At 61.5% G+C, this 24,432-nt stretch overlaps 3 protein-coding genes across 3 annotated transcripts in view; 2 read left to right on the forward strand and 1 right to left on the reverse strand.

Moving 5' to 3' along the window:
* The window catches only part of LOC117649614, a 28,027-nt gene extending 11,777 nt beyond the window's left edge, over positions 1 to 16,250 (forward strand). Inside the window, exons 3-6 of the mRNA XM_034392509.1 lie at positions 13,710 to 13,838; positions 14,836 to 14,950; positions 15,809 to 15,853; positions 16,228 to 16,250. Of these exons, the coding sequence (XP_034248400.1) occupies positions 13,710 to 13,838; positions 14,836 to 14,950; positions 15,809 to 15,853; positions 16,228 to 16,250 (312 nt within the window). The remainder of the gene's footprint in view (positions 1 to 13,709; positions 13,839 to 14,835; positions 14,951 to 15,808; positions 15,854 to 16,227) is intronic.
* A 163-nt stretch (positions 16,251 to 16,413) lies between these two features.
* LOC117649304 lies at positions 16,414 to 17,302 on the reverse strand. The gene is made up of 3 exons (XM_034391927.1): positions 16,884 to 17,302; positions 16,675 to 16,812; positions 16,414 to 16,591 (listed from the first exon to the last, which is right to left on the reverse strand). The coding sequence occupies exons 1-3, from the start codon at positions 17,229 to 17,231 to the stop codon at positions 16,445 to 16,447; spliced, it is 633 nt and encodes a 210-aa protein (XP_034247818.1). The 5' UTR covers positions 17,232 to 17,302; the 3' UTR covers positions 16,414 to 16,444.
* A 1,903-nt stretch (positions 17,303 to 19,205) lies between these two features.
* Positions 19,206 to 23,992, forward strand: LOC117649696. Its single transcript, XM_034392664.1, has 6 exons — positions 19,206 to 19,363; positions 22,206 to 22,342; positions 22,766 to 23,030; positions 23,101 to 23,357; positions 23,428 to 23,571; positions 23,663 to 23,992. The coding sequence occupies exons 1-6, from the start codon at positions 19,354 to 19,356 to the stop codon at positions 23,750 to 23,752; spliced, it is 903 nt and encodes a 300-aa protein (XP_034248555.1). The 5' UTR covers positions 19,206 to 19,353; the 3' UTR covers positions 23,753 to 23,992.
* Positions 23,993 to 24,432: the final 440 nt, after the last annotated feature.

Below are 24,432 nucleotides of genomic sequence, written 5' to 3' on the forward strand. Positions count from 1 at the left end.
GACGTGGACGGTTCCTCGACGCGGCCGGCAATCGACGTGAGGTCGCGTTGTCCGCCAGGTTCCGAGAGTCTCTCTCCCACACGGCGCGCCCGATGAGTGCGAGAGAGACGGAGCGGAATGAGTCTGCTGCAGGCCGGCTAATTGTCGCCAGAGGGACGGAGCCCTTGGACTACGTAAAACAAAAACGTGCTCCGAATGAAGCGGCGAGGCGGCCGCCGAAGAGGCTGGCGGCGCTGGCGGTGCTGGCGGCCACCAAAGTACTCCCTAATTGCCCGAGGCCAGGGCTCCTCGGTCTAGGGGCGGTTCGGGTCGCCGGACGGGGCGGGACGGGACGACCGACTTGGCGCCGAGTTCGTCACAGTTCGTCTTCGCCTTGCAGTGTGTGACCTTCTTGCCTGCCGGAATCCGCTGGAACGGCGGTGACCCGCGCCGGGCCGCCCCGACAACTCTAAACTGGAGCTCGGCGCGCCCCGTGCCCCCTAGTGCCCCGCGCCCCGTCCCCGAGCAGGCGAAGCAGGCCGGGCACGCGGACCAGGCCCGCAACCGCAAAACTACCGCCAGCTTCTCCCAAGGTTAGCCGTGGTTCGCGCGCCTTTGGTTCGAGCGCCGTCGCGTCCCCTCCAGCAAGCTGATTCGTCGCGCTGTCTCGCTCGCACCCACGGGACGCCCCAGAGAGACAGGGCGAGGGAAACGACTCTTGGAATCAGTCTGCAGGTCCAGGTCTCGCACAGGGCGGCGGTCCGGTGACTCCCAGGCGACTCTACTCGCCGCTCCCATTGGTATGCGCTGGTCCGGGCCGGTGTCCCTCTCGCTCGGTGCTCGTGGTGCTCGGTCCCTCACTGCGCGGCGGCCCGACCGGCGGCCCCACTTTGGGGCACTCCCGTGCGGCCCTGGCGGGGGCCTCCCTGGCGCCCCAAGGACGCGACCCTGACGCGCATCCCACGTGGTGGCAGCCGCCCTTGCACTCGGCCAGCATCGCGATCGCGCACCGCGGACGGAACCACACCCTGGGCGCCGCCCCGCCCAGCCCCGCCGCGCACACACCGAACCGAACGGTTCCATGAATTTCCATGAATTTAAGCGATGGGACTTTTCGGATCCCCTGCCGCGGCCGCCGCGGTCGCCCCGTTAAAAAAAATGGGGTTCGCGTAGTTTAAAAGGCGAGGGGCCGCGGGCCGGGCTCAAGTGAAGCCTCATTTGCATTCGGAGTGCTGGGCGACCCGTATGGAAAAAATCGTCTGCGAATGCATTGCGTTTTGTCGGCTTAATCGGATCGTTTGCGGACCGTTCTCAGCTAGACGGCAGACAAATCGCGATCAAGACGCAGTCAACTCTAAGACAGGACGCAAACAGGGGCCAGACAGGATTCGGACTCGGGCCCGCAGTGCATGCGCGGTCAAAAGTCAGGCCGAAAGTAGCGTGTTCGCAGACAGGGCGCGGCCCATCCGCCGACCGTCCGCAGACCGTCCGCAGACAAAAATGTACCTCAATCGGTCTGCGGAACGTCTGCGGACTGTGGGGTGTCGGAGCTCGGCTCGGCACAGCTACGTCACAGCTCGTCTTCAGGTCGTCTACGGAACGTTTGCGGAAGGTGTGGTGAACGTCTGCGAACCGTCTGCAAATCGTCGGGAATCGAACAACAACACAAACAAAAATAAGAGCGTGAGTCGCGGCCTGGGCGACTCGAACCCGCAGCCTTTGGACTGCTGTTCAGAGACTCTACCCACTTGGCCAGAGTGGGAAGTCTGAGAGGAGCGTCGCGAGGCTGCGTCAAGTTCCGCGCAGCCGCCCCGACTTCGGTTACCGGACTTGCAAAACAATGTGAACGATCTACAAATCAAAGTGTTTACTTGTGCGCTGTAGGAGCGTACTTGTCTGATGTCCGCTTCAAATATAGTGTACGTACTATGTACTTGCCAAGTACGCTCTAGTTGCAGCGTACATAGACAAGTACGCTCCTACAGCGCACAAGTAAACACTTTGATTTGTAGATCGTTCACATTGTTTTGCAAGTCCGGTAACCGAAGTCGGGGCGGCTGCGCGGAACTTGACGCAGCCTCGCGACGCTCCTCTCAGACTTCCCACTCTGGCCAAGTGGGTAGAGTCTCTGAACAGCAGTCCAAAGGCTGCGGGTTCGAGTCGCCCAGGCCGCGACTCACGCTCTTGTTTTTGTTTGTGTTGTTGTTCGATTCCCGACGATTCGCAGACGTTCACCACACCTTCGGCAAACGTTTCGTAGACGACCTGAAGACGAGCTGTGACGTAGCTGTGCCGAGCCGAGCTCCGACACCCCACAGTCCGCAGACGTTCCGCAGACCGATTGAGGTACATTTTTGTCTGCGGACGGTCTGCGGACGGTCGGCGGATGGGCCGCGCCGTGTCTGCGAACACGCTACTTTCGGCCTGACTTTTGCCCGCGCATGCACTGCGGGCCCGAGTCCGAATCCTGTCTGGCCCCTGTTTGCGTCCTGTCTTAGAGTTGACTGCGTCTTGATCGCGATTTGTCTGCCGTCTAGCTGAGAACGGTCCGCAAACGATCCGATTAAGCCGACAAAACGCAATGCATTCGCAGACGATTTTTTCCATACGGGGATGAACACACGGCGGCCGTCCGGCAGGGCGGCGCTGGAAGCCCGCGGGAAGCCCGCGGGAAGCTTTGCTGGAAAGTGCGCGCCGCGGAAGGTACCCCCTCCCCTCCCCCCCACGAGCTCTAGCTGCTGCCTATTATTGGATCGCTCAACCCCTTTGCTGCTGTCCTTTCTTTATTTCCTCCCTTTTGTTCCCCGTCGAGCCCATCAATTTCTGTGGCGCGCTTCTTTTGATCCTGCCCGCCTGAGTCGCATTTGCCTGGGCGTTCCGCGGCGTGGCGTGGCGTGGCGTGGCGTGGCGTGGCGTGGCGTGGCGTTCCGCGGCGTGGCGTGGCGTGGCGTGGCGTGGCGTGGCGTGGCGTGGCGTGGCGTGGCGTGGCGTGGCATGGCATGGCGTGGCGTGGCGTGGCGCGGCGTGGCGCGGCGTGGCGTGGCGTGGCGTGGCGTGGCGTGGCGTGGCGTGGAGTGGCGTGGCGCGGCGTGGCGTGGCGTGACGTGGCATGCCGGCCCTGCCGAGCCGAGCCCTATGCTACTCACATCAAGGCAACAGCGAGGCACAGCGAGGCACAGCGAAGGGCCGCAATTCCGGGTCCGGGCCGGCAGCGGCCGGGCGTTCCAATCCAGTCTCATTATTTCTCCTGTTTGATCGCTGATCAGCTCCGGCGAGCTCCGGGAGTGGGGAGGAGGGATGGGGAGGGGGAAAGGGGAGGGGAGGGCTGGCGTACACGCGCCGCTGCAAACGTGTCAAAGCCGCGTCGTGGCGCCGCGCGGCAATAATACGCCAATCGCGTATTGTTGGCTCGGCTTCGGTCGCGTTTGGAGAGCCACTTGGGACTGTGCCCATCTATCTGTCTGTCCGCCTGTCTGCCTGTCCACCTGTCTGTCTGTCTGTCCACCTGTCTGTCCGCCTGTCTGTCTGTCTGTCTGTCTGTCTGTCTGTCTGTCTGTCTGTCTGTCTGTCTGTCAGTCTGTCTTTCTGTCAGTCTGTCTGTCTGTCTGTCTGTCTGTCTGTCTGTCTGTCTGTCTGTCTGTCTGTCTGTCTGTCTGTCTGTCTGTCTGTCTGTCAGTGGGTGGGTGGCGGCCCCCTGTAACTTTTTAGCGCCCCGCTGCAGCGCTCTGTTTTCCCCGTTTTTCGCGCGGTCCTGCGGGAGAAGGAAATTCGGCGCACCTGCTCCGGTTTTTGTTTTTCCTTCTTTCCCGTGACGGTTTGTAACGGTTCGCATGCGACGCGCGGGCAGCAGCAGTGTAGCAGACCGCCGCGACTCACGGACAGGAGGACGGCGGGGATGGAGCGCGGCGGCCGAGCGTTGCCGTCGGCGGCGTTCGCCGGCGCGGCAGTGGCGCGTCCGCGGTGGCCGCTGTCTCCTCCACCAGGAGCCCTTTGGCGCCTTTGGCGGCGAGTAAACATCCACCCCGTCCGGCAGCGAGCGCGCGCCCGGATTGCAGTGGAGCGACGCGACGACCGACCGGTCGAGTGAATCTGAATGCGAACCTGAATCCGAACCGGAACCTTCATTCTGATAACCGCCGCCCTGATTGCCTCGCCCTACACGTACCGATGCGTGGCCGCGTGCGTGGCGCGCTGCTAACAACCTAGCGAAGCGAACAGCCCGGGGTACTGCGCAACCAGCAGAACAGATTGTTTTGCCAAGCCGGGGGCGCGACCGACCGGCCCAACCGGGGCAACCGGGGCAACCGGGGCACCGGCGGCAGGGGTGCGGGGAGTTGTGTGTGTTGCGCTGCGGGCTGCGGCCGCTCGGCTCACGTGTGTGTGTGTGTGAAGGGGAAAGGGCCTGTGTGTGTGTGTGTGTGTGTGTGTGTGTGTGTGTGTGTGGTGCGCGCTGTAACAATTTGGCCTCATTTAGACACCCCCGCCAGGCTTCTGAATAACCCAAAGCAGGGTCGCGCTCATTCGGATGGAGGGAGACGCGCATGCTTGAATGATGCGACCTTCGTCCGGTTCGCATCCGATTTGCAATGGTTACGCCCCCTGCTGCTGTTGTTGTTGTTGTTGTTGTAAATCCGGGGATTTTCGCTCTTGACCTTGGGGCGGACTACGACCACGAAACTGCGGCTGTGCGTCCTTTACTACCGGAATCCCATTAAAAACGGAAAACTCTGTTCCTCGAAGGGACGAGCGGACGGACGGACGGACGGACTGACGGACAGACAGACAGACAGACAGACAGACGGACAGACAGACAGACAGACAGACAGACAGACAGACAGACAAATAAGAGGCCGCGGACGAACGGACGAAGGCGGCTGGCGCAGCTGGCGGCGAGGCGCGGTGGCGGATTCTTACGTGACTCGCCGCGGCCTCGCCCGCGGCCCCGCGGCTCGAATACCACCGTCCCGCGAATTTATCGGGCCGCGCTCCTCGCCGCGGTATTGAAAAGAGGAAGAGAAGGAAATTAAATGTGCCCGGGTCTCCAAAGTGCAGCCGAAAACCTCTGATCCTGGCTGTCCTCTCGTCGCGATCGAGAGAGTTCCACTGGCATCGTGAAAATGAAGCAGGACCACCTCCCTGACTGTGCCAACACCGCCGCAGGCTGCTGTTTCCGAACGGTTCCCCGTCGCTCTGTCTCTCTCGCACCCCGCAGGGACGCCCCAGCGACGAGGCGTGCAGCGGAGAGAGAAATCCCCTTCGGACACTCCGCTCCACTACACCGCACACCAATCATCGCTCGCTGCGGTAATTGGCCGTGCCGCCCCACTGCACTTGCAGTGCTGCAGCGACGAGGAGACGGATCGCCCTGCTAATGCGTTCGGCTCGTAGCGCCGCTTGCAAGGGAAACACACGACGACGCACTGCCGTGGCACTGCACTGCCAGGGGTGGCGTGGCGCCTGGGACGCCTTGGACCGACAATGGCACGTCTGGCTCACTGCGAAAAATCAAAAGCTGAATCGACTGGTCGATTATTTTGGAACATCATGAGAGCACTCTGCGGAATAACCATGCACTTATATAAAGTCTAATAAAGAACTAAAATTAATAGTCTATTTAAATTTTTGACTGGACTTTTCTTCCAGTGCTGGCTGGCCCCAATCAGGCGGGGCCGTACATCTCCACTCGCGCTGCGTCACTCGCTGGCGACGCGACGCTTCCTTTCCGGACTGATGAAAAACTGGGGCAGCCTTGGAGATGAATCCCCGTCCAAACGACAACGCTGCGCGCGCCACTGTGAAAAAAAGTAAAACAATTCGAGAGTAAAATCTCCACGTGTTGGACGGTTAAATTTATCCCCATCGTTTATCCGTCCATCAAAAACATGGGACTGGAGGTTCTGGAAGGGTGAGTGGCGACGCCATCGGCATCGTCGCCAAGGCGGTCCTTGAGCGGGAAATAATTGCGTGACTCGGAGCAATTGCCGTGACAACGCAAAGAGGGGCGCAGACACACGCACGCACACACACACACACACACACACACACACACATCGTTAGGCTTATTTACACGCACGCACACGAGCGTTCTGGGAGCGGCCAGTGTGCCGACGCTGCAATCTAAACAACGAGGTGGCCTCTTTGCCTGCGCGGTCCCTGGCGCGGTCCCCGAGGCCCCGAAGCATGCCCGCCCCCTCCTCCGCCGCCATGAGCCGCCCAGGGCCCAGGCAGGACCCAGGCAGGCGGAGTCGTTTTCGTCGCTCTGTCTCTCTCGCACCGGTACGGGACGCCCCATGCGTGCGACAGAGACAGAGCGACGAAAACGACCCTGGGAATCAGTCGGCAGGCAGGGCCCAGGCAGGGCCCAGGCAGGGCCCAGGCAGGGCCCCTAGGGGCGCAGCTCCACCTAACGCGCTCCGCCCATTTTCGGCCGGATGGGATAGGCTTCGTTGTGGGGCTTTCCGTGTGCCGGACAAAATCCCGCTTCCTCTCCAAGTGCCGCGCGCCGCTTGTGTGTGTGTGTGTGTGTGTGTGTGTGCGCGCGCGCGCGCGCGTGCTTGTCAGTGTGGTGGTGAGGGCGACCGTGTGCGCTTGCTTTTGTTCGTGTCAGCGAGAAGAGACTTCACCTTATCGATTGACAACACGCGAGTGCCACGCAGGAAAAGAATATACTCGCGCACTCACTCGAAAACAAATTGGTGGCACTTTGTTCCAAACATTTTTATCCCCCCATACAGTGCGCAGGCACTATTTCTCTCCTCCCCGACCGCCGACTCCATCAACCATTTCGGCCGATGCGCGCGCTCTTTCTATATATCAGGCTTTGGCCCCTTGTCCCCTTGTTCCCGGGGCACGGCGGGGCACGGCGGGGCACGGTGAGATCGAGTTTGGGGGTGGCGACTCTGGCTTGACAGCGTCAGGCCAGTCAGACCTTCCCACGGTGATAACCGGAGAACCCCACCACGCCCCGCCCCGCCCCGCCCCGCCTGGATGTCGGGCGGGGGGCAACGAGAGGAAATGGGAAAGGGAGCAGCTTACTACGAATAGGGGATGCTGCGGCGAGTACACGCAGCTACGCGGCGTCATCCCCGCCTACGTCATCCGCGGAATAGTAAACAGCCGATCGGGGAAAACTCGGATGCGTTTTACGCCAGACCGGCGTCTGCTCTGGCGGCAAGAGATTCAAAATGTGAGTTTAGGTTTGGCCAAACCGTTCTTTAGGCTAGAGTGAGTTCGGTGGGGCATTCGTGCATTCTGTCTTCTTGAAATGACAGCCGGTAAAATTGCGGTTGGGTGCGCCTTCCTGCGTGTTTTGGTCAGAGAGTGTCGGAGGTTAAGGAGTGCCGTGGCGAGTCCGCACGGGCCTGGGCCTGCCTGGACCCTGGACGACAAGAGCACGGTTTGGCGTGTCAAGTCCCCCGTGCGACCCGGCCGGGCCCGGCCCGTACCTTCCGCTGTGCAAACCAATCTTTTTCCCGCTGGGCAAACTGTCGGGACTACGGCCTCGGCCCGCATGTCTCGAGGACCGCCCCGCTGTGTGTATGGAAAGCGGGAAAAAGGGGAAAAGGGTGAGCTTTTCCTCCTCGCCGAGTCCCCGCATGGCAAATATAACGGGGGCTGCAATTTTACATTGTGCGCGTCGCACTGGCCGGCATTACGGCGGCCGTCATGTCGTTCTGGTCGGCAACCAGCTGGCGGCAGTCCAGCCGCCCCGCCCCGCCCCGCCCCGCCCCGCCCCAGCCGGTCGGCCCTTGGCCCTTGCAGACGGCCTTAAAGCAATGTCCTTTATTCCTGCTGCATCGCGAGCGCCCCCTCCTCCATCTCCCCCATGATCATGCAGACATGGAAGTATGCTAGCGGGCCTCCCTCCCCTCTCTAGTACCGTCTCTGCGGCGGAGGCGGGAGTTGGACCCTCGCCGCCGCGAACGGAAGCCACACACTGTGCAATCACTTTATAGCCGGTAGTGCTCTGCAGCTCTGCAGCCCGGCCCGCCACGGCCTTGGGTGCCTTGGGATTGACGAGGTCATTTTTCTTGCCGCTGCACGGCGCGGGGCGCGGGCGGGCGTGGCCTGCCGACGTGCTTTACAGATGGCCCCTGCCCCCCTGGCCCTCAGCCCAGCGGCTCCGAAGTGTCGCTGTCTCTCTCGCACCCGTACTTGGAAGCCCTGTGAGGGCGAGAGAGACAGAGCGACAGACCCCCCGGCCCTGGCCCTGGCCTGGCCCTTGGGCGCGACGCGGCGCCTCACGTCTCGCGCAGGAAATTGGATGCGTGGATGAAATTCAGGGAGCCGGGCAGCCAGGCAGCATGGCCCCGTGTTTGCCATGCTCTTCCCTCGGGCAGGCCGTGGGGCATGGCTTGGGGCTGCAGTCGGAAGTGCAAGGCACAGTCCAGGGCGTCCACTTGGTTTTATCCTCTTTTCTCCCTCGTTTGCACCTCTGTGCATGCGTCGCAGAATTCATCCCAATAAATGACATTTTTTTGGAGTGTGGTGTTTGCTTCGGAATGCCACTTGTATAAGACGGTCCGGGAAGCGCTTCCTCCGCGTCTCCATACGGCCCGGCACACTGGTAAAGTCCCCTGCACCGTAAGGGAGGGCAGCCGAGGGCGGCAGTGAAGCGATTCCCGGGCCGCCACGTCCGCCCCGCCGTCCGCCGTGGCGCGACTCGCGCCAAAAACTTTACAACGAGTTTTTGATGTTATTCTGAGTGGCGCTTTACGTCGCCAGGGCCGGGCCGAGCCGGGGCGTGCCGAGCCGAGCCGGGGCGTGCCGAGCCGAGCCGGGCCGAGCCGAGCCGAGCCGAGCCGAGCCGAGCCGAGCCGAGCCGAGCCGAGCCGAGCCGAGCCGAGCCGAGCCGAGCCGAGCCACCTCTCGGTGAGACATTACGCGAGGTCGCGCCTCGCGCCTCACGACCCCCGGCCCGACCCGGGCCCGCACCGGCCACCACCGCCTCATGAGTGCGAGAGAGACAGAGTGGCGGGGCGCACTGTGAGGGACCGACCTGCAGGCCGCCGAACGCGATTTCAAAACGACCGCCACGTCGGCACAATCAAACGAGTCATTCATATTGAAACGCAGCGGCGAGGCGCGCCGCCTGGAGCGCGTCAACTTTCACCGCTCTCTTTGTGGAGCGGGTTCTGTTCCGAACTTCATCATGCCTCGCTGCTCGCAGTGGTCGTTTTATCGTTTTTATCGTTTTTATTTTTTAACTGCCCCCACATCGTGCGGTCGGCCCGGCGGCGGGCTGGCGGGGTGCTGCCCTGGTGCTGCCCCCGCACAAACAACACCGTGCAGTTCGTTTTCGGGTTCACCGGCACACTGATTCCGAGAGGTCGTTTTCGTCGCTCTGTCTCTATCGCACTCGTGGCGCGTTTGCGTGTGCGAGAGAGACAGAGCGACGAGACCGACTCTCGGAATCAGTGTGCGGCGGCACACACTCATTCTTCGGCACGTCGCCGGCGTCGTCGGCCGGAGCGTTGTCGTCGGCAGCCCCGCCCGCCCCGCCGGCATGCAGTTGGCATGCTTCTGGAGGCGCGGCTATTGTAAGTCCGCGGCACCGTGGGGGACTGGCAGCAGTCTGACTCCGAAGGGCGCCTCGTCGCTCTGTCTCCCTCGCCCTCGCGATGGGCCGCCCAACAGAGCGAGGGAGACAGAGCGACAAAGCGCTCCTCGGACATCCGACTGCAGTCGCACTCACCTTCTTACTAGCCGAACCCCTATCTTGTGACATTGTGGCCTCAAACCTATGCCGTCGCCCCTGTCTCTCTTCCACTCACGCGACGCGTTCCGCAGGAGCATTGCGAGACAGAGCGACGACCGCTGTTCGGAGTCAGCCTTGAGGCAGGGCGGCGGGGCGCGGCGGGGTCGGAGCCTCATATCCCACAGAGCCCTCGCTGTTTTCGCGTGGGCGACTCGCGCACATTCACACACACACACACACACACACACACACACACACACACACACACACATCGCGGGAGGGACTAGGTCCGGGATTTCTTGCGCGTTGCCGGCACTGGCATGCGGTCCGTGCGGGTCCATGCGGTGCGGGGTGACGGCTGTGCCGCGCTACGTGTGTGACATGGCAAAGGCGGCGTGGGTGGCCCCGCCCCGCCCCCCCCCGCCCCGCCCGGAGCGGCGCAGACCTCGTTGACGCGCGTTAGTAAAAATGAGGTTGCACCGCGGCGACCGCAGCACGGAGCCCGGCCGGGCGAGGGGTGTGCGGCGGGGAGCACACTAGCTAGTGTCAGGAACGCCACACCAGAAAGAAAGTTTCACGGGCGAAACTGGCTGCGGGATCTATGCCACGGTGTTTTGAGGCGGTGTCCGCGCTCCTGCACCGAAGAAAATGGCTTTCTTATCGTTCTTTCGTGTGACTTTAGTCTTCGGCGGAGGGACAAGATCACGCACTTTTTCAGCTCTGGAGTGCGGTGCATCGGTCGGCCAATGCGTTCCCTTCAGACAAACGCTTTCGCTTCGGAGTGTTCCATAAATTAAACGGGCCGGCCCGTCCCGTCCGGGCGGGCGTCCGGGTTCGCGTGGCTTCAAGTGCGGCCCTTGCCCCCCGTCGACCTGTCAAGCTCACTGCCAGGAAAAAATAAACAAATAAATAAAACAAATTACCACGCGGTCAATTCAATGTAATGGGAAGGGAAGAGGGGGTGGGGGTGGGGGGACAGCAAGCGGCAAAGAGGCCCTCCGGCACATTCTCCCCCTCCCCTCTCCCCCTTCCACTCAGGCCTTCAGCTGTCCGTTGACAAATAGCTCACCACCCGCCGCCACTTAATTGCAAAAGTGGACGAATTTGTGGCGCTAATATTGGACTCAAGTGGGGAGAGGGGGGTAGGGGAGGGGGTGCTGGAGCCGCACAGTGTGGTGGCGCGACTCTGCGACGCGCCGATTGTCGGAAAGCGTTCCGTTATTCATTCGACCCGGGCAGCGTGCGCAGAGTGACGCGCAGAGATGCATTCAGAGATCCAGGGACAGAGAGCGCGCGGAGAATGGCGCTTCGGCTTTCAGCTTTCGGGGTGCTTTGTGTGTTTTCATTGGATCTGCACGGCACACACTATCACTCCATCAGGCCCCTTCCACTGCCTTCCACCCCGCGCTGCTAGCCCATCGGACACGCGTTTCGGCTTCGCCCTCCTCCCTTGTGAAACGTTGGATTCCCTGCGTAACGTTTGATTAAAAACATTTTTGACAAACTTGACAAGATTCTCTGTAGCAGTCGTTTTTCCCTGATTTTTTTTTTTTTTTGCACGAGGGAGAGCTTGTCCGGGCGAGTTTGAGACTGTATACGCAGACTGGTTGGAAACGGTCCGACTGTCAAGTGGAAAGGGCGAGGTGTCTTATCCACCACGTGTGCTATGCGAGGCGCGGCCCCGCCCCGCCCCGCCCCGCCCCGCCCCGCCCCGCCCCGCCCCCCGCCCCGCCCCGACGACCCGTCCAAAACAGAATGCCAAATGCGACTGCAGCGCTGCCAGAGCCCAGCAGAGTTTGCAGGGCGCGGCGTGGCGTGGCGTGGCGCTTCTCCGCTCTGCCAATAGAGCTGCTTGCCCCACTACGACGCCACCCCTCGCAAGCCGCCCCAACACTTTACCTAACACCCGCTCATTAACAACACAGGAAATTTACAATCTCGGGTGCGTACACTGTTCGGCAACGCGTCGCAAGTAAATCATGCACTATTCCGTGCGAGATTTTTCCTCCGCCTCTGTGTGCGCCTTCTGCCGCTCCGCCCGGTCGGCCGGCCTCGGCGCGGCACTAGCGAGAGGCACTAGTGCTCCATAATGCCGCCCCAGCCCGTGGCAGCGGTGGCAGCGTAGCAGCACCATCGACCACGTTCCAACGACCGCCTACATCCGCCTACATCCGCCCGCAGCTGCGCCGCCTGCGCCGCGCCCCTCAAATCCGCACTAATCTGCAGGTACAGCGGGCCCTTTCCGAAGGTGCTTTCGTCGCTCCGTCTCCGTCGCACTCGCGGGGCGTCCCGCGCGTACCGCGAGCGTGCGAGAGAGACAGCGCGACGCTGGCGCAGGTAGAGGCGCCTCGCCGCGCCCCTCCACCACCGCCACGGCAGCCTCCTCCACGAAGTGCGTCATCTCGGCCGACCCGCGCGGACGTTGTACGCGTTACGCACTTCTCGGGTCACCGCCTTCCACAAAAGCTAGCGCTGTTATTGTGTGCAGGCAGGCAAGGCGAGGCAAGGCAGGGCGCGCTCGCGGCTCGCGGCAGCCCCACCAAGCCCGGCCCTAAATCAGTCCAGACAGAGCGCGCGGGGCGGGCGGGCAGGCGGGCAGGCAGGCAGGCAGGCCCTTGCCCTAGTTGGGGCGCATAACGCCGAAATGCCCGGCCCCGAACGTCAGGGGGCGGAGGCCCGCGCAGGCCGCTTCGAGAAGAAGGCGAAGGTGGGCTGCTGTTTGCCGTCCAGACTGTCTTGCCCGTCGTGCCTCCTGCCTTCCTGGCTGTCTCGGCCGCTCGTGCCCTCCCTGCGTGCCTTTCTACTCTTCCTTCCTACCCTTTCTTCCTACCCATCCTCCCCAACACCAACGCCACCTTCTCCTTCTCCCCACCGCGGCCGCCGAGACCACCAACCTGGTTGGATGATTAATTAGCACAGCAGCTCGATCCCGAACAAGTGCCTTCGTCGCTCCTTCTCTCTCCCACTCCTACGGGAGGCCCCACGGTGGCGAGAGACAGAGCGTTATATCAAACGGCACAGGCAGGCGGGCAGGGGAGCGGTATTCACGCTGGTTTCCAAAAGGGCTTTTTCCGGCCCCGGGATGAAGTCAACTCCCTTGTGTGTGTCGGTGCCCAGGGGATAATGTGACTGCGCTCCACAATTTCAGTGCCGCTCGCGCTGCCGACTGATTCCGAGAGTCGTTTTCGCCGCTCTGTCCCCCTCGCACTCATGTAGAGTCCCGTATGGGTGCGAGAGAGGCAGAGTGACTCTCGGAATCAGTCTGCTGGCGGCGCTGTGCGGTAGTAATGGGACCGGTCGCGGGACGGCTATGGATGTGAAATCCGATCTCCAACCACATACAAGTTCTGCCACGGCCGTGGTGCCTTGACTCGGGCTTTGGACCGCCCTCGCCTACCGCCTGCCCTGGCACTGCACCGCAAGGCGCGCCCACTGCACACTCGTAGCGCCGCGTCGCGCATCGACACTGGGGACACGGAACGCCTGCGAGGCGGGCCAGCCGTCGTGGGCGACGCACGGCGGGCGGGCGGGTGGCCTATCCGCCACACTGCAGGCGGTCCGCCGCCCAGCACGCCCAGCACACGCAGCGCGCAGCGGCCGACTCCGAAGGGCTCCTTTCGTCTCTCGGTCCCTGTCACACTCATGAGGCGTTCTGTAGGGGTGCGAGAGAGAGAGAGAGAGAGAGAGAGAGAGAGAGAGAGAGAGAGAGAGAGAGAGAGAGAGAGAGAGAGAGAGAGAGAGAGAGAGAGAGAGAGAGAGAGAGAGAGAAGGATTCTTCGGAATGGCGGAGGCTGGCCTTCAATTAATGGAATGCCCTCCCTCAACAGACTCACACAAACACACATGCTCACGTTCAGTTGGGCCTCGAAGCGCGCGCGCGCGCGGCGCGCACACACAACACACACACACACACACACACGACCACCGGTAGTATTTGCTGTTTTCGTTCGACTGCAGCTGCAGGGCTGCAGCCCGCCAATCGCAATGTGTGTGCGGCCGCCAATAACAGTGTGGTCGCTTTGTCGTGTTGCAGATGAAGAACCGCAGCAAGGAGTGGTCGCAGTGCGCGGCGCAGGACGGCCAGGACGACCCCGGCGTGGACGACGCGCCCCTCCTCACCACCTACCCGCACGCCAGCGTGCTCCGGCTGCGCGTCGTGCAGGTCAGTCCATTCGCGCCGTTCGCGGCATTTATGGAACTTGTGGAACGCACTCAACCAAGTTTGCCGAGCGAGCCCCTGGTGAGTGGAGGTGTGTGTGCGTGTGTACGTGCATAAGTGGACGTGCATGTGAGTGCTGGCGCGAGGATAAAGTGTGAGGGTCCGTCGCTGTGTGTGTGTGTGTGTGTCCGTGTGCGTGCCCAATAATCCCACCCGGGCGGATAATGTCTTTAACGAAAGGATGGGTGGGGATGGGAGGCGTATTGCACGCGCAGACCCGGGGCGCTGCGGCCATGGCTGCGGCCTAGGTAGCGCGGGCCAGCCAGCAGCCAGCCCAGCGGATTCGGATCCTCTATTAGAATCACCGCGAGGGGAAGGCGAAGGCAGGCCGGGCCGGCGCGCCCTGGGCGTGCCCGCGGGGTTGGGGGTGACTCCCAGGAAACTAAAATCGTTAGCACAGGCAGAGCGGCTGATTGGAGTTGTGGAAGACCAACGGGGCGTGTGCGTGTGTGTGTGTGTGCGCGCGCAAGTGTGTGTGCGAGAGAGGGAGCGACTGTGTGCGAGGGAGAGCAACCGAGATGAAGAACGGGGCGAGAACAAGCGAGCAGGGGAGGAGGGAGGAGGAGGAGGGTGGGGGCAAATGCCTCCATTTTCCGCTCCACAACTTCAGGGCGGCTAAAGGCCGGAGCAGAAAATCGGGCCTGCCGGTGGTGGCGGCCAAATCATTGCGACCTTGGGCCCATGCCGGGCCGGGCCGGGCCGGGCGGCGTCTGCGACCGCCCGCCCGAGCGACTACACACCAATTCATTTGCAACAGTTGGCATGGTGCTGGCGCGCGCCTCGCCGTCAGTCCTCTAGTCCCTCTGCCGCCTGAACGCAAAGAACCGTTTCGTCGCTCTGTCTCCCTCCCACTCATGGGGCGTGTCACACGGGTGCGAGAGAGACAGAGCGACGGGGCGGCAGGACGTCGGCATCACGCAGGCGCTTTCTTGTGTTGCAGATTGTGTGCGGCATCTCCGCCATGGTGATGGGCACGGTGGGCTTCATCGAGGAGCGCGGCCGCCTCAACCTGGGCCTGGGCATCCCGGCGGGCCTGGCCACCGTGCTGGCTGCAGGTACGTCGCCGCGCTGCATGCGCGTTTACAGTGGCGGCACTGCTTTGATGCAGAACCGGGAAGGTGGGTCGGAAAAAGAAGAAAAGCTGAAAGCGTGCACTGCTTCGCCTTCGCCCTGGGTACGGTCCCTTTAATAGGCGCCCCTTGGCTCCAGTGGCTCCAGTGGCTCCAGGGCCCGCCTCCGCGGAGACAGGAGAAAACACAGAGGGCGGCCAGGGCGGGGTGACCTCTGCGAAAATCATTGGAAATGAAGACGTAATGTGGCAAACTTTGTTGGCCATCGATTCCCCTTCATATAATGGGAGCGTCCATTCCCGCCGTCCTTCATTGCCCTCCGCCTTCGCTGTGATTTCCAGGCGAACTATCGCCTCGACTCTCGAGACTCTCGAGACTCTCGACCTGCCGGGCGGGCCGACTCCGAAGGACCGTCTCGTCGCGCTGTCTCTCTCACACTCATGGGGCGTCCCGTAGGAGCGCGAGAGAGACAGAGCGACGAATCCATTCTTCGGAATCAGGGTGCTGCGTCCGGTCCTCCGGGCCGCGCGGCTTTTGTGAGGAACGGCCAGCCAATTCGTACAGACCGATGCCGGGAGTTGTTTCGCCGCTCTGTCCCTCTCGCACTCATGGGGTGCGCCCTATCGGTGCGAGAGAGACAGAGCGACGAAAACGACTCTCGGAATCAGTCTGCAGGCGGCCTGGCGGCCCTGCAGGGCACGCCCGGCCGAGGGGAAGGGCCACATAAATAAAAACATCGCCAATCGGATTGGGCCGTCCACGCGTCCGCGCCCTGAGCGGTCCTGAGCCACCCTTTTCCTCCTCGCCCTCTCTAAGCTTGCCCTGTCTGTCTCTCTGCCGCAGCCGTGAGCATCCACTTGAGCCGCAGCTTCGCGGGGCCCGGCCTGGGCGGCGGCGGCGACGCGGCGCCCGGCGGCTGGTGCGGCAAGTGCGGCGGTGGGCTGTGGCGCGCGCGGCGCGTCGGCCCGCTGGCGGCCTGCTGGGTCCTCGCCTGCCTGCTGCACGCCGCCCTCATCGTGGCCGCCGTCTCGGCCTTCATCGCGCAGTTCCGGTACGCCCTACGCCCCGCCCGACAGTGTTGCCACACGACGGGGTGGAAGTCCGCGCGCAGTCCCACGCAGTCCCACGCTGTGCCGGCCGGAAGGGTGGCAGCTGATGGCAGCCTGGCGCCCGGCGGGGAGGCAACATTGCTCGCCCACGATGCATCCAGGCGGACGGGCTGCCTACCTAACCTAACCTAACCTAACCTGGTCGTTTTTCAGATGACCTTGTTGACCAGAACTAACGTGAACTAACTGCTGCACTATTGACGAGCTTCAACAAAACTTATCTTGATAATTTTAACGGCCAAAATTTATAAGCACTGACATAGAAAAAAGTATTTTTACAAACTATTGAAATCTTTATAAAAATACGGACGCAGTACACATCATGAAAGCGTCATTTTAACGATGGCTCGGTCATCTCGCAAATTGTTACTCACAGTCCTTTTAAAAATGCAGTCTGATCATCTTGTTTTGTTTCTTTGGGATCTATTTCTGGCAAAGTCTCTCTCTTGATTACTGCTTCAATGTCAAATTTTAAATCAGTTGCTGTCAGCTCATCAGAGTCAGTAGGATGAGAAACCTGAAAAAAATTTTTCATGCAGCAATGTTTACATGGAGTTGTATAAAGTAACAACAATATGCATAATCCTTTAACAATCTTACATTTGGTTGATGATCAGAATTGGGCCCCTCTGGTACAACAATATTGGTAGTCTCTTCATATTTCATTTCTTTTTTAGCCGTCTGACTGACATGATCTTCTTTTCGCACCCAGACATAAGGATTACTTTGACTTGGATACTACAAAAGGACTCAAATGAAATGGATATCTTTTAAAGTATATCAATGGCATGCTATATAACATAACTTACAGCAAAATTATTTTCATTTCTGTAAGCACGAGCCCATCCTCTCTTCTTACAAGCATTCCTCCTTTTGCACACACTACACCCCCTACAGAATTTCCCTGATGCATAGGGACATGAGCGTGTAGAGTTGATAACTTGGGGCATGAAACCATTTGGCGCAAATGTCTCACCCTCAACTTTGGGCACATGTGAGCTGTCACTATTGGGCTCACAAATCCCTGGTGTATACATTTCAATCTTAACTTCTGGTGTTGATTCCTCTGGCGATAATATTTCAGTCTTAACTTTGGAGTTGGCATCTTGAGGCACAGAACCTTCCATCAAAAACAACTCTTCCTTTACTTTAGACATAGTTCACCTCATATAAAAAACTGACTTCGCCCTCAATTTGAATTTTGCTGACAAGCAAAAAACAAGGTGAAGTGAGTACGTTGCTATGGCAACATTGCACCAACATGACTATGTTTTAAATGCCCAAATCAGTACACACCGGGAAATATTTAACACATTCAGAAAAGCTAAATGTAAAACAATAGACAAATTTCAAAATTTGCTGTTTTAAACACTGCTTGGACGAATGCTGCATTCATTCCTCATTCGTTCAAAATAAATTTGCGCAGGTTTGCCACACTGGCAAAATATAACGGTGGGGAATGCCCGCGTGCCGCCAGTGCTTGCCTGCCTGTCTCTCTGTCTTGACTTCCCTGACCAACACGTGCCTCTGCCTGCCCGGCCTGCCCGGCCTGCCCACAGGGCCGAGGAGCGCAACCGGGACATCCTGATCGTCGCCATGGTGGTGCTGGTGCTGTCGCTGGCCACGCTGGCGGCCGAGGCCGCGCTGCTGGCCGTGGAGTGCCGACGGTGGCCGCTCAAGGCGGACTGACACGGGCCTCCGGGGGCGGGCCGAGGCCGCGGCCGGGGGGCGGGCTCGGGGGGCGAGGGGCCTTCCCTGGGCATCAGCGTCGTGGGGCTCACCGCCTCCGGCACCGCCCCCGCGCCGCCCCCGGGACACGACGCGGTCGGCCGGGCCGCCTGGGTCGCCTAGAGGCCTCTGGACACTGGGCCTGCTCCAGCAAGCTCTGGAGTCCCTCGCCGCCGGCGTCGACCTGGCCACTGCCGCTGTGGTTGCAGTGCAGTCAAAGGGCCTCCTGGCCGCCGTCGCGGTGCCGCGGCGCGCCAACCAACTGCAAGGAGACCATCAAGTTCACCTCGCTAATGAGCAGCTCAAAGACGATTGGGACGCTAACCGCACGCGTACGGTAAAGCAGTGGAGTGGCAGCTGGGAGCACGCGGAACGCGCCGGACGGGCCGCCGATACTCCGCGCAGCGAGGGACTGCAGGCGCCAGGCGCCATCCAGTCGCCACCGCGGCGCCGCGACGATACTCCACGCGCGGCGCTACGCCCGTCTCTGTGGCGCGGCGTGGCGACGAGCGTGTGTCATGTGTGTGTCATGTGTGGTGGGGATCTCATCCCCAGAAACGCTTGATGGAATAACTAGCAGCACTCAAGATGGTGCCGAGATTTATTGCTATGAGTCATTGTTAATTAGTGATGAGTCGGGACACCTGCCTCTACTACATGATCTCTCTTCTTGTTTATGTTTTTAGTGGATTTTCATATTGTGCCATGAGAATGGAATAAAATGAAGGCGATTACGGGACCATCGGGGTGGGTGCGATTTCTCTGAGTGTTGGTGGAGTGAACGTGTTTTGTGCCACTCTCAAACTGTACTGCGTGTAAGTCGATACTATACTTATTTTTTGTCCCTAGCTCCACATGCTATTTTTGTGGTCGTGTCACTATACTACTATTTTTAAAATATGACAAAATAAACCAGATTCCTACGAACGATTGCGTTCCTTTCCTCGTCTCTCTCAGCCCCTCCCTCCCCTCCTCCCTCGCCCGCCCCGGATTCAATCCTGGCGGTCTCCTTGCTGCGTCCGCCGCGCCCCGCCCGAGGGACGGAGACTTCCCCGTGACCGTGACCCCGCCGATGGTGGGCTCGAGGCACTCTGTCATCTGCTGTTGACGCAACGACGATCCTGCAGGGGGACGGGGAATGCCACGCACCCCTTCGTGTTTTTTCCGCCGAGACCAGACCCTTGCCGGTACACCTGCAGACTACTTCCGAGTCCGAGCACTGTTTTCGTCGCTCCGTCTCTCTCGCACCCATTCGGGGCGCCCCATGAGTGCGAGAGAGACAGAGCGACGAGGGCAGTGCTCGGAATCTGCCTGCCGATTCACCGGAAGTGAGTCGAACGCCAGTTGGCAGCGCTGATCGCTTTCCGACGCCGGCGACGCCCCCTGGCGGCCGGCCGGCGAAACGGCGCAGCACCGAGACCGCCTCCTCCGCGACGCCGGCCCACACCTCAGAGTCGAGTCGCAGCCCGGCCAGCCAGCAGCAGTCAGCAGCGCTCTGAAGACAACAGTCCAAGTCAGCCCGACGCCCGCCGAACACCCACCACTGTCAACATGTCGCGAGGTGAGTGGTGTTTGCGATGTCGTGGTCTCCCCTTTTGTTCCCCGTGTCCTTTACTGTCATCCGCGAGTTTCCGTACCGTTTCCATCGCATCTGCACGGACTGCAGGGATATTCGGTTCCGAACATCGTTTTCGTCTGTCTCTCTCCGACTCGTGGGGCGTTGCGCGGCAGTGCGAGAGAGACGAAGCGCTGTGCGCAATCCGACTGCCATCCGCGGCCCCTTTTCGCACCGCGTGGCTAGCCGTGTGTGCCGTGTGGGCGTTCGGTGTGCCGGTGGCTTCGGTGGTTCTGCTGCACTGTAACATTCGATCCGAACCCAGGCTACTTCATGTTGTACGCCGGCGCCTTTACTGGCGCTTCTATATACTCTGTAGCATTCGATTCGAACCCTTCTCGTGTTTGGCCGCTCAGCTGAGCGCGTCGCATCGCGCGCCCCGGGCCGCTGCCGGCCGCCAGCCACACCCTCGGGGCTGCGTGCTCAGCGCGCTGTCGCACCGGCCCGTCGTCTGTCCCCGTCGCCCTCGGCGGGGCCCTGCGCTGTTTACGGTGTGGCCGCGTCCGAAGGCACGCCGCCCTGCGGCCACTTTTGAACGCCGACGTTTATTCCGTTGGCTCCCCGCCACGGCGGGACCGCGGCCGAGACCGCGGCGCGGCGGCCCTTCTTCGTGTTCGGGCCGCGCGGCTCGGCGCCGCACCGGCGCGTCTTCCGCTGAGATCAGCTGCTATTGTAGGGCGCTGCTGTGGTTGCCGGAATCTATCGGGGCGTGGGCGCCGGACCCGGCCGGACTAGGACACTGGACAGGCGGAACGGGTGCGGTGCATTTGACTTCCCTGGGACTGGTACGCTGGTATCGACCAGGCCTAGGGCCTGCCTGCCGCCTGGTACCGCGCGTCGAATGGCGCCGTGTTTTTGTGTGTTGCGGGCCCGAAATGCTAGGCGACCTTTTAGGTGCGGGACGTTGTGTCCGCTGTCTGTCTGTCTGTGTCGCGGTGACTCATCCGTGACGCGCTGCCTCAATGAACGGGACGCTGCGCGGAGTGGTGCGCGGCGGACAGACGGACGCCGCGTCGCGCCGCGTTCGCACGCCACCGTCAAATTGACAGCGACGCCGTGGCGACGCGGTGCAGGCGAAGCTGGCCGTGGTTGCCCCGGGGCCCTGCCTAGCTGGCTGGCTCTGCCCTGCGCCCTGGGCGAGGCTGGCGAGGCCGGTTGAGGTTGGCCGATGGTCCAAATCACGCGATACCGCACGGCGCGCCGGACAGCGCGGCAGATGGGGCTGTCAGAGGCCTTCCGCCTCGCCCCTCTCCCTTCTCCTACACGATCGCCGTCGCATTGCTTGACCTTGCTCGCTTGGGTCGAACCGGGCCTGTCTTGGAGCATCCTGGCAGGGCGGGGCTGGGGCACCGGGTCACTAGAGTACTACCGCAGTCTCGTCCAAAGCGCTCTGCTGTGAATCGATCCGTAAAGTTCTTTGTGCGACTTGCTTTCCAAACGCCACTTGTGGTCAATTTTTGCCTGGTACGTCTGGAATCCTGTCGCGTTTCTGGCTCCTTGGCCAGGCGGCGTGGCGCTCCGCGCCGCCCACTCGCGAACCGTCCGAATGCATATCGCCCCGCCCCGCCGGAAACAATGCCGCGGTACACTCTTCTCGTCTTCCCTCCCCAGATTGGCTGGGCCGCTTGATGGCCATTTAAGTGACAGGTGCTCGCTGCCCTCCATTGGGCGGACGACGTCGACGACGTCTCTGACGACGTGGGCCGTCCTCGGCGGAGGCCTTTTCAATTAGAGCTCTTGAGGCGCGGTCCGCAGCGCGGCTCCATGCCGAGCGCAGGGCCACTGTAGCGCACTGCGTTTTGCGAGGATAGTTTAGTCGCTCTGTCGCACTCATAGTGCGTCCCGCTGGGGAGCGAGAGAGAACGGCGGCGGTTCGTGTCCGCCCGCCCGGCGAAGGTTCGGGCGCCGAGCTCGCGAAGTCCCGGGTCCGTTACTGGGCATAAGTCACGGCCTGGTTGGCGTGCTCCAGGCGTCGCCCTGTGAGGCGCCGCTTGGCGTGCTGCTGCCGGGCGTCGCGCCGCCGTCGACGCCCTCCTGGCGCCCGTCCTGGCGTCCCGGACGCGGAACGGAGCGGGGACGGCAGATCGATGAGTGCGGCGCGAAGTCTGGGCCGGGTTAGGCCTGCACACTTTCCGAGCGGGACGTGTCTTCATCTCTCTCGCACTCGCGGCGCTTGGCGTGTGGGTGCGAGAGAGACAGCGACGGGACGCGACCGTGACCTGCCCGTCGATGCGCACTGCACTGCACTTGCAGTGCTGCAAGAGGCTGGGGGAGGGGCGGGCGGCTCCAGGACGCGTGGGCGGGGGCATGTCCTCCCTGCAGTGCCCGTCGGGGAGAGGGTTAACCAGTGAAGAAAGAGCAACTCGACAACTAAACCGAAGGGGCGGTGCGGTTTTCAGCGGGAATTCCCAACGTCCGTGCCTCTCCAGCGGACTTACTCCGAAGCGCCACTTCGTCGCTCTGTCTCTGTCGCGCTCACGGGGCGTCCGTAGGTGAGAGAGAGACGAAACGACTCTCGGCAGGCCGCGTGCAGCACGAAGCGAGGCGGGCTGGGTCGGGACTTCGGCGGAAGCGGGCAGTAAGGGCTGTGGCGGCGAGTTTTGCACTTTACGAGGCCGCCATGCCGCTGGCTTGCCGTCGGCTTGCCGTCGTTGGCGTGTCCTGCACTGCTCGCCCACTTGCATTCCTGCCCTTGTACACGGGCCGCCTGATACGGCCGCCTTCCCGCTTTGCCGACTGTGGCATGTGCTTTGTGCCGTTCGTAACTCCCCGTTTGTTTGTGTTTCAGAGGTGCAGACCGAGGACAAGTTGGAGTACACCTTCTTCCCCGTCAACTCCAACTCGCTGTTCTTCAAGGTGAAGTGCGCCAACGATGCCCACATCGCGCTCACCACCGGGCCTGGCGAGTCCGAGCCCATGTACGAGGTACGAGTTTCTTTCATTTGTTCACTTTAGAGACTTTCGTCGCTCTTGTCTCTTTCGAACTCTACGGGACGCCCCATGAGTGCGACGGAGACAGCGAGTAAACGAAGCTACTCTTTGCAATCTGGCTGCTGCCCGTCGGCTGCATGTGTGTGAAGTGTAGGTTGGCCGCACTGCCATGTCTACCGGTAGGCTGTGGCGATACTCCTTGCTTCACGGAGATACCCCGTGCCGCCAGGGATTCCCTGCCGCTGGTGGGGTACCGGCACCGGCCGTTTTGTCCATCGCAACGGTTTGCACAAAGACGTACTTCGTGACCATGAATAAGTCAACCTTGCAGTGCAGCCAGAACCTCCATCCCGCGGCTCGAGCCAGCTTGCCCCACGTCCAGTCGCACTGATTCGACCCTTTCCTCCGCTGTTGCAGATCTTCATCGGCGGCTGGGGCAACCAGAAGACGGCCATCCGGCGCAACCGCGAGAAGCCCGACAAGTCCCTGGCCGACACCCCCAACGTGGTGACCGGCGACGAGCTGCGTGGCTTCTGGGTGCGCTGGGGCAACGGCAGTGTGGCGGTGGGCCGCGAGGGCGAGCAGGACCCCATCGTGGCGTGGGACGACCCCGAGCCCTTCAGGATCACCCACTACGGCATCTGCACGGGCTGGGGCGCCACCGGCCAGTGGATCATTGAAGGTGGGTACCTCTTGGACCTCAGTCGAGCGGTTGTTCGAGGGAATGGCGTGTAAAATTGGTTTGTTTGCAGAACCCGCCGCTGCGTCCGCGCCCGGCTGGGTGCAGCCCCGCGACGCTGGCGCTGGCGGCGCCGCGGCCTGGGTGGACACGACGGGCGGCGACGTGCCCGCCAACGCGGTCCCCGGCGGCATGGACGTGTCCGGCGAGTCGCTGTTCGTGGGGCGCGCGCGGCACGAGGGCGCGCTGCTGCCCGGCAAGGTGGTGCCGTCGCACGGCTGCTGCTACGTGCCCTGGGGAGGCGCCGAGCACGCCAAGCAGGAGTACCAGGTACGTCCCGTCGCGCCACTGTCCGCGTGGGGGTCGTGGACTGGGTGTGTAAACGAATGTCGGTTTGCAGGTGCTGACTGGCTGCGACCCCGTGTGGATGCCGTGCTCCGGAGCCGGAGTCCCCGCGGGCGCGCTGCCCGCTGGCGAGACCGAGGACGGCGAGGCGCTGTTCATCGGCAGGGCGACGCACGAGGGAGTCTTGGCCATCGGCAAGGTGAGTGTCCGGGACTGGGACGGCGACGTCCCCGATGAAGCAGCCCCGTGCTTGGCGCCCGTCTGACGCAGCCCTTGCTTCCTTGTTCCAGGTCCAAGCCAGCCACAACGTGTGCTACGTCCCCTTCGCCGGCCAGGAGGTGCCCTACTCCGAGTACGAGGTGCTCGTCGCCAACCTCTAAACTTGCGCCAGGACGCGTGGCCATCGCTGTAGGGTCTCGTCTGATTGCTTGAATTATGTACCTGTAATATTTATACTAGTTTCTCTGTTTGCGATTGCACAATTTTATTTGAATTTTAAGTCTGTTAGATTGGAAAGGGCCGCCGCAAACGGTCCGCACAAACTGATTCCAAGCACTCTTTAGCTCTTCTATGAAATTATTTTATATCACGCTGTTATTTATTAAATCTTTTTGAAAGTATTTGTGGTTTATTCTGTTGATCCTAACCGCCCGAGCAGCTAATCCCTAATGGTCTCGTAAGTTGGGCAGGGCGGTACTTTGTAGTAAGTTGGGCGTATCGCGAAGTATGAAGTGCCTGGACTTGGGCGACAGGCTGTTCATGGTCTCTGGACCTGTCTCTCCTCGGCGAGTTGGCGGGCGTGGTGACTGGGTGACTGGGTGAGTGAGGATATTCCCCTAGGCTTGCCCTGATATTCAGTGACTGGATTTCTTTTCATAAACTAGCCCTCTGAGCTCTCTGCCACCGCGACACTTTATAACGTGTCACTCAGACTCTACCTTGAGCTCGCCTTGAGCTGGTTATAATTGAAAAACCTGAAAAATGAGCAAGGGCGTCCAGTCCTCCATAGTCCTCCAGTGCTGTACAGTTCTGAGCTGCTGACTCGCGTTCCCCCCACCAT

Source organism: Thrips palmi, unplaced genomic scaffold (genome assembly GCF_012932325.1).
Source record: "Thrips palmi isolate BJ-2018 unplaced genomic scaffold, TpBJ-2018v1 HiC_scaffold_4, whole genome shotgun sequence".
Taxonomy (NCBI): Eukaryota; Metazoa; Arthropoda; class Insecta; order Thysanoptera; family Thripidae; genus Thrips; species Thrips palmi.

Coding starts and splice junctions, on each gene's coding strand:
- LOC117649304 (XM_034391927.1), bottom strand. CDS start 17,231: ATGTCTAAAGTAAAGGAAGAGTTGTTTTTGATGGAAGGTTCTGTGCCT. Junction 16,813..16,883: donor GAAATGAAAATAATTTTGCT/GTAAGTTATGTT, acceptor GTCCTTTTGTAG/TATCCAAGTCAAAGTAATCC. Junction 16,592..16,674: donor ATTCTGATCATCAACCAAAT/GTAAGATTGTTA, acceptor AATTTTTTTCAG/GTTTCTCATCCTACTGACTC.
- LOC117649696 (XM_034392664.1), top strand. Junction 23,031..23,100: donor CGGCCAGTGGATCATTGAAG/GTGGGTACCTCT, acceptor GTTTGTTTGCAG/AACCCGCCGCTGCGTCCGCG. Junction 23,358..23,427: donor ACGCCAAGCAGGAGTACCAG/GTACGTCCCGTC, acceptor GTCGGTTTGCAG/GTGCTGACTGGCTGCGACCC.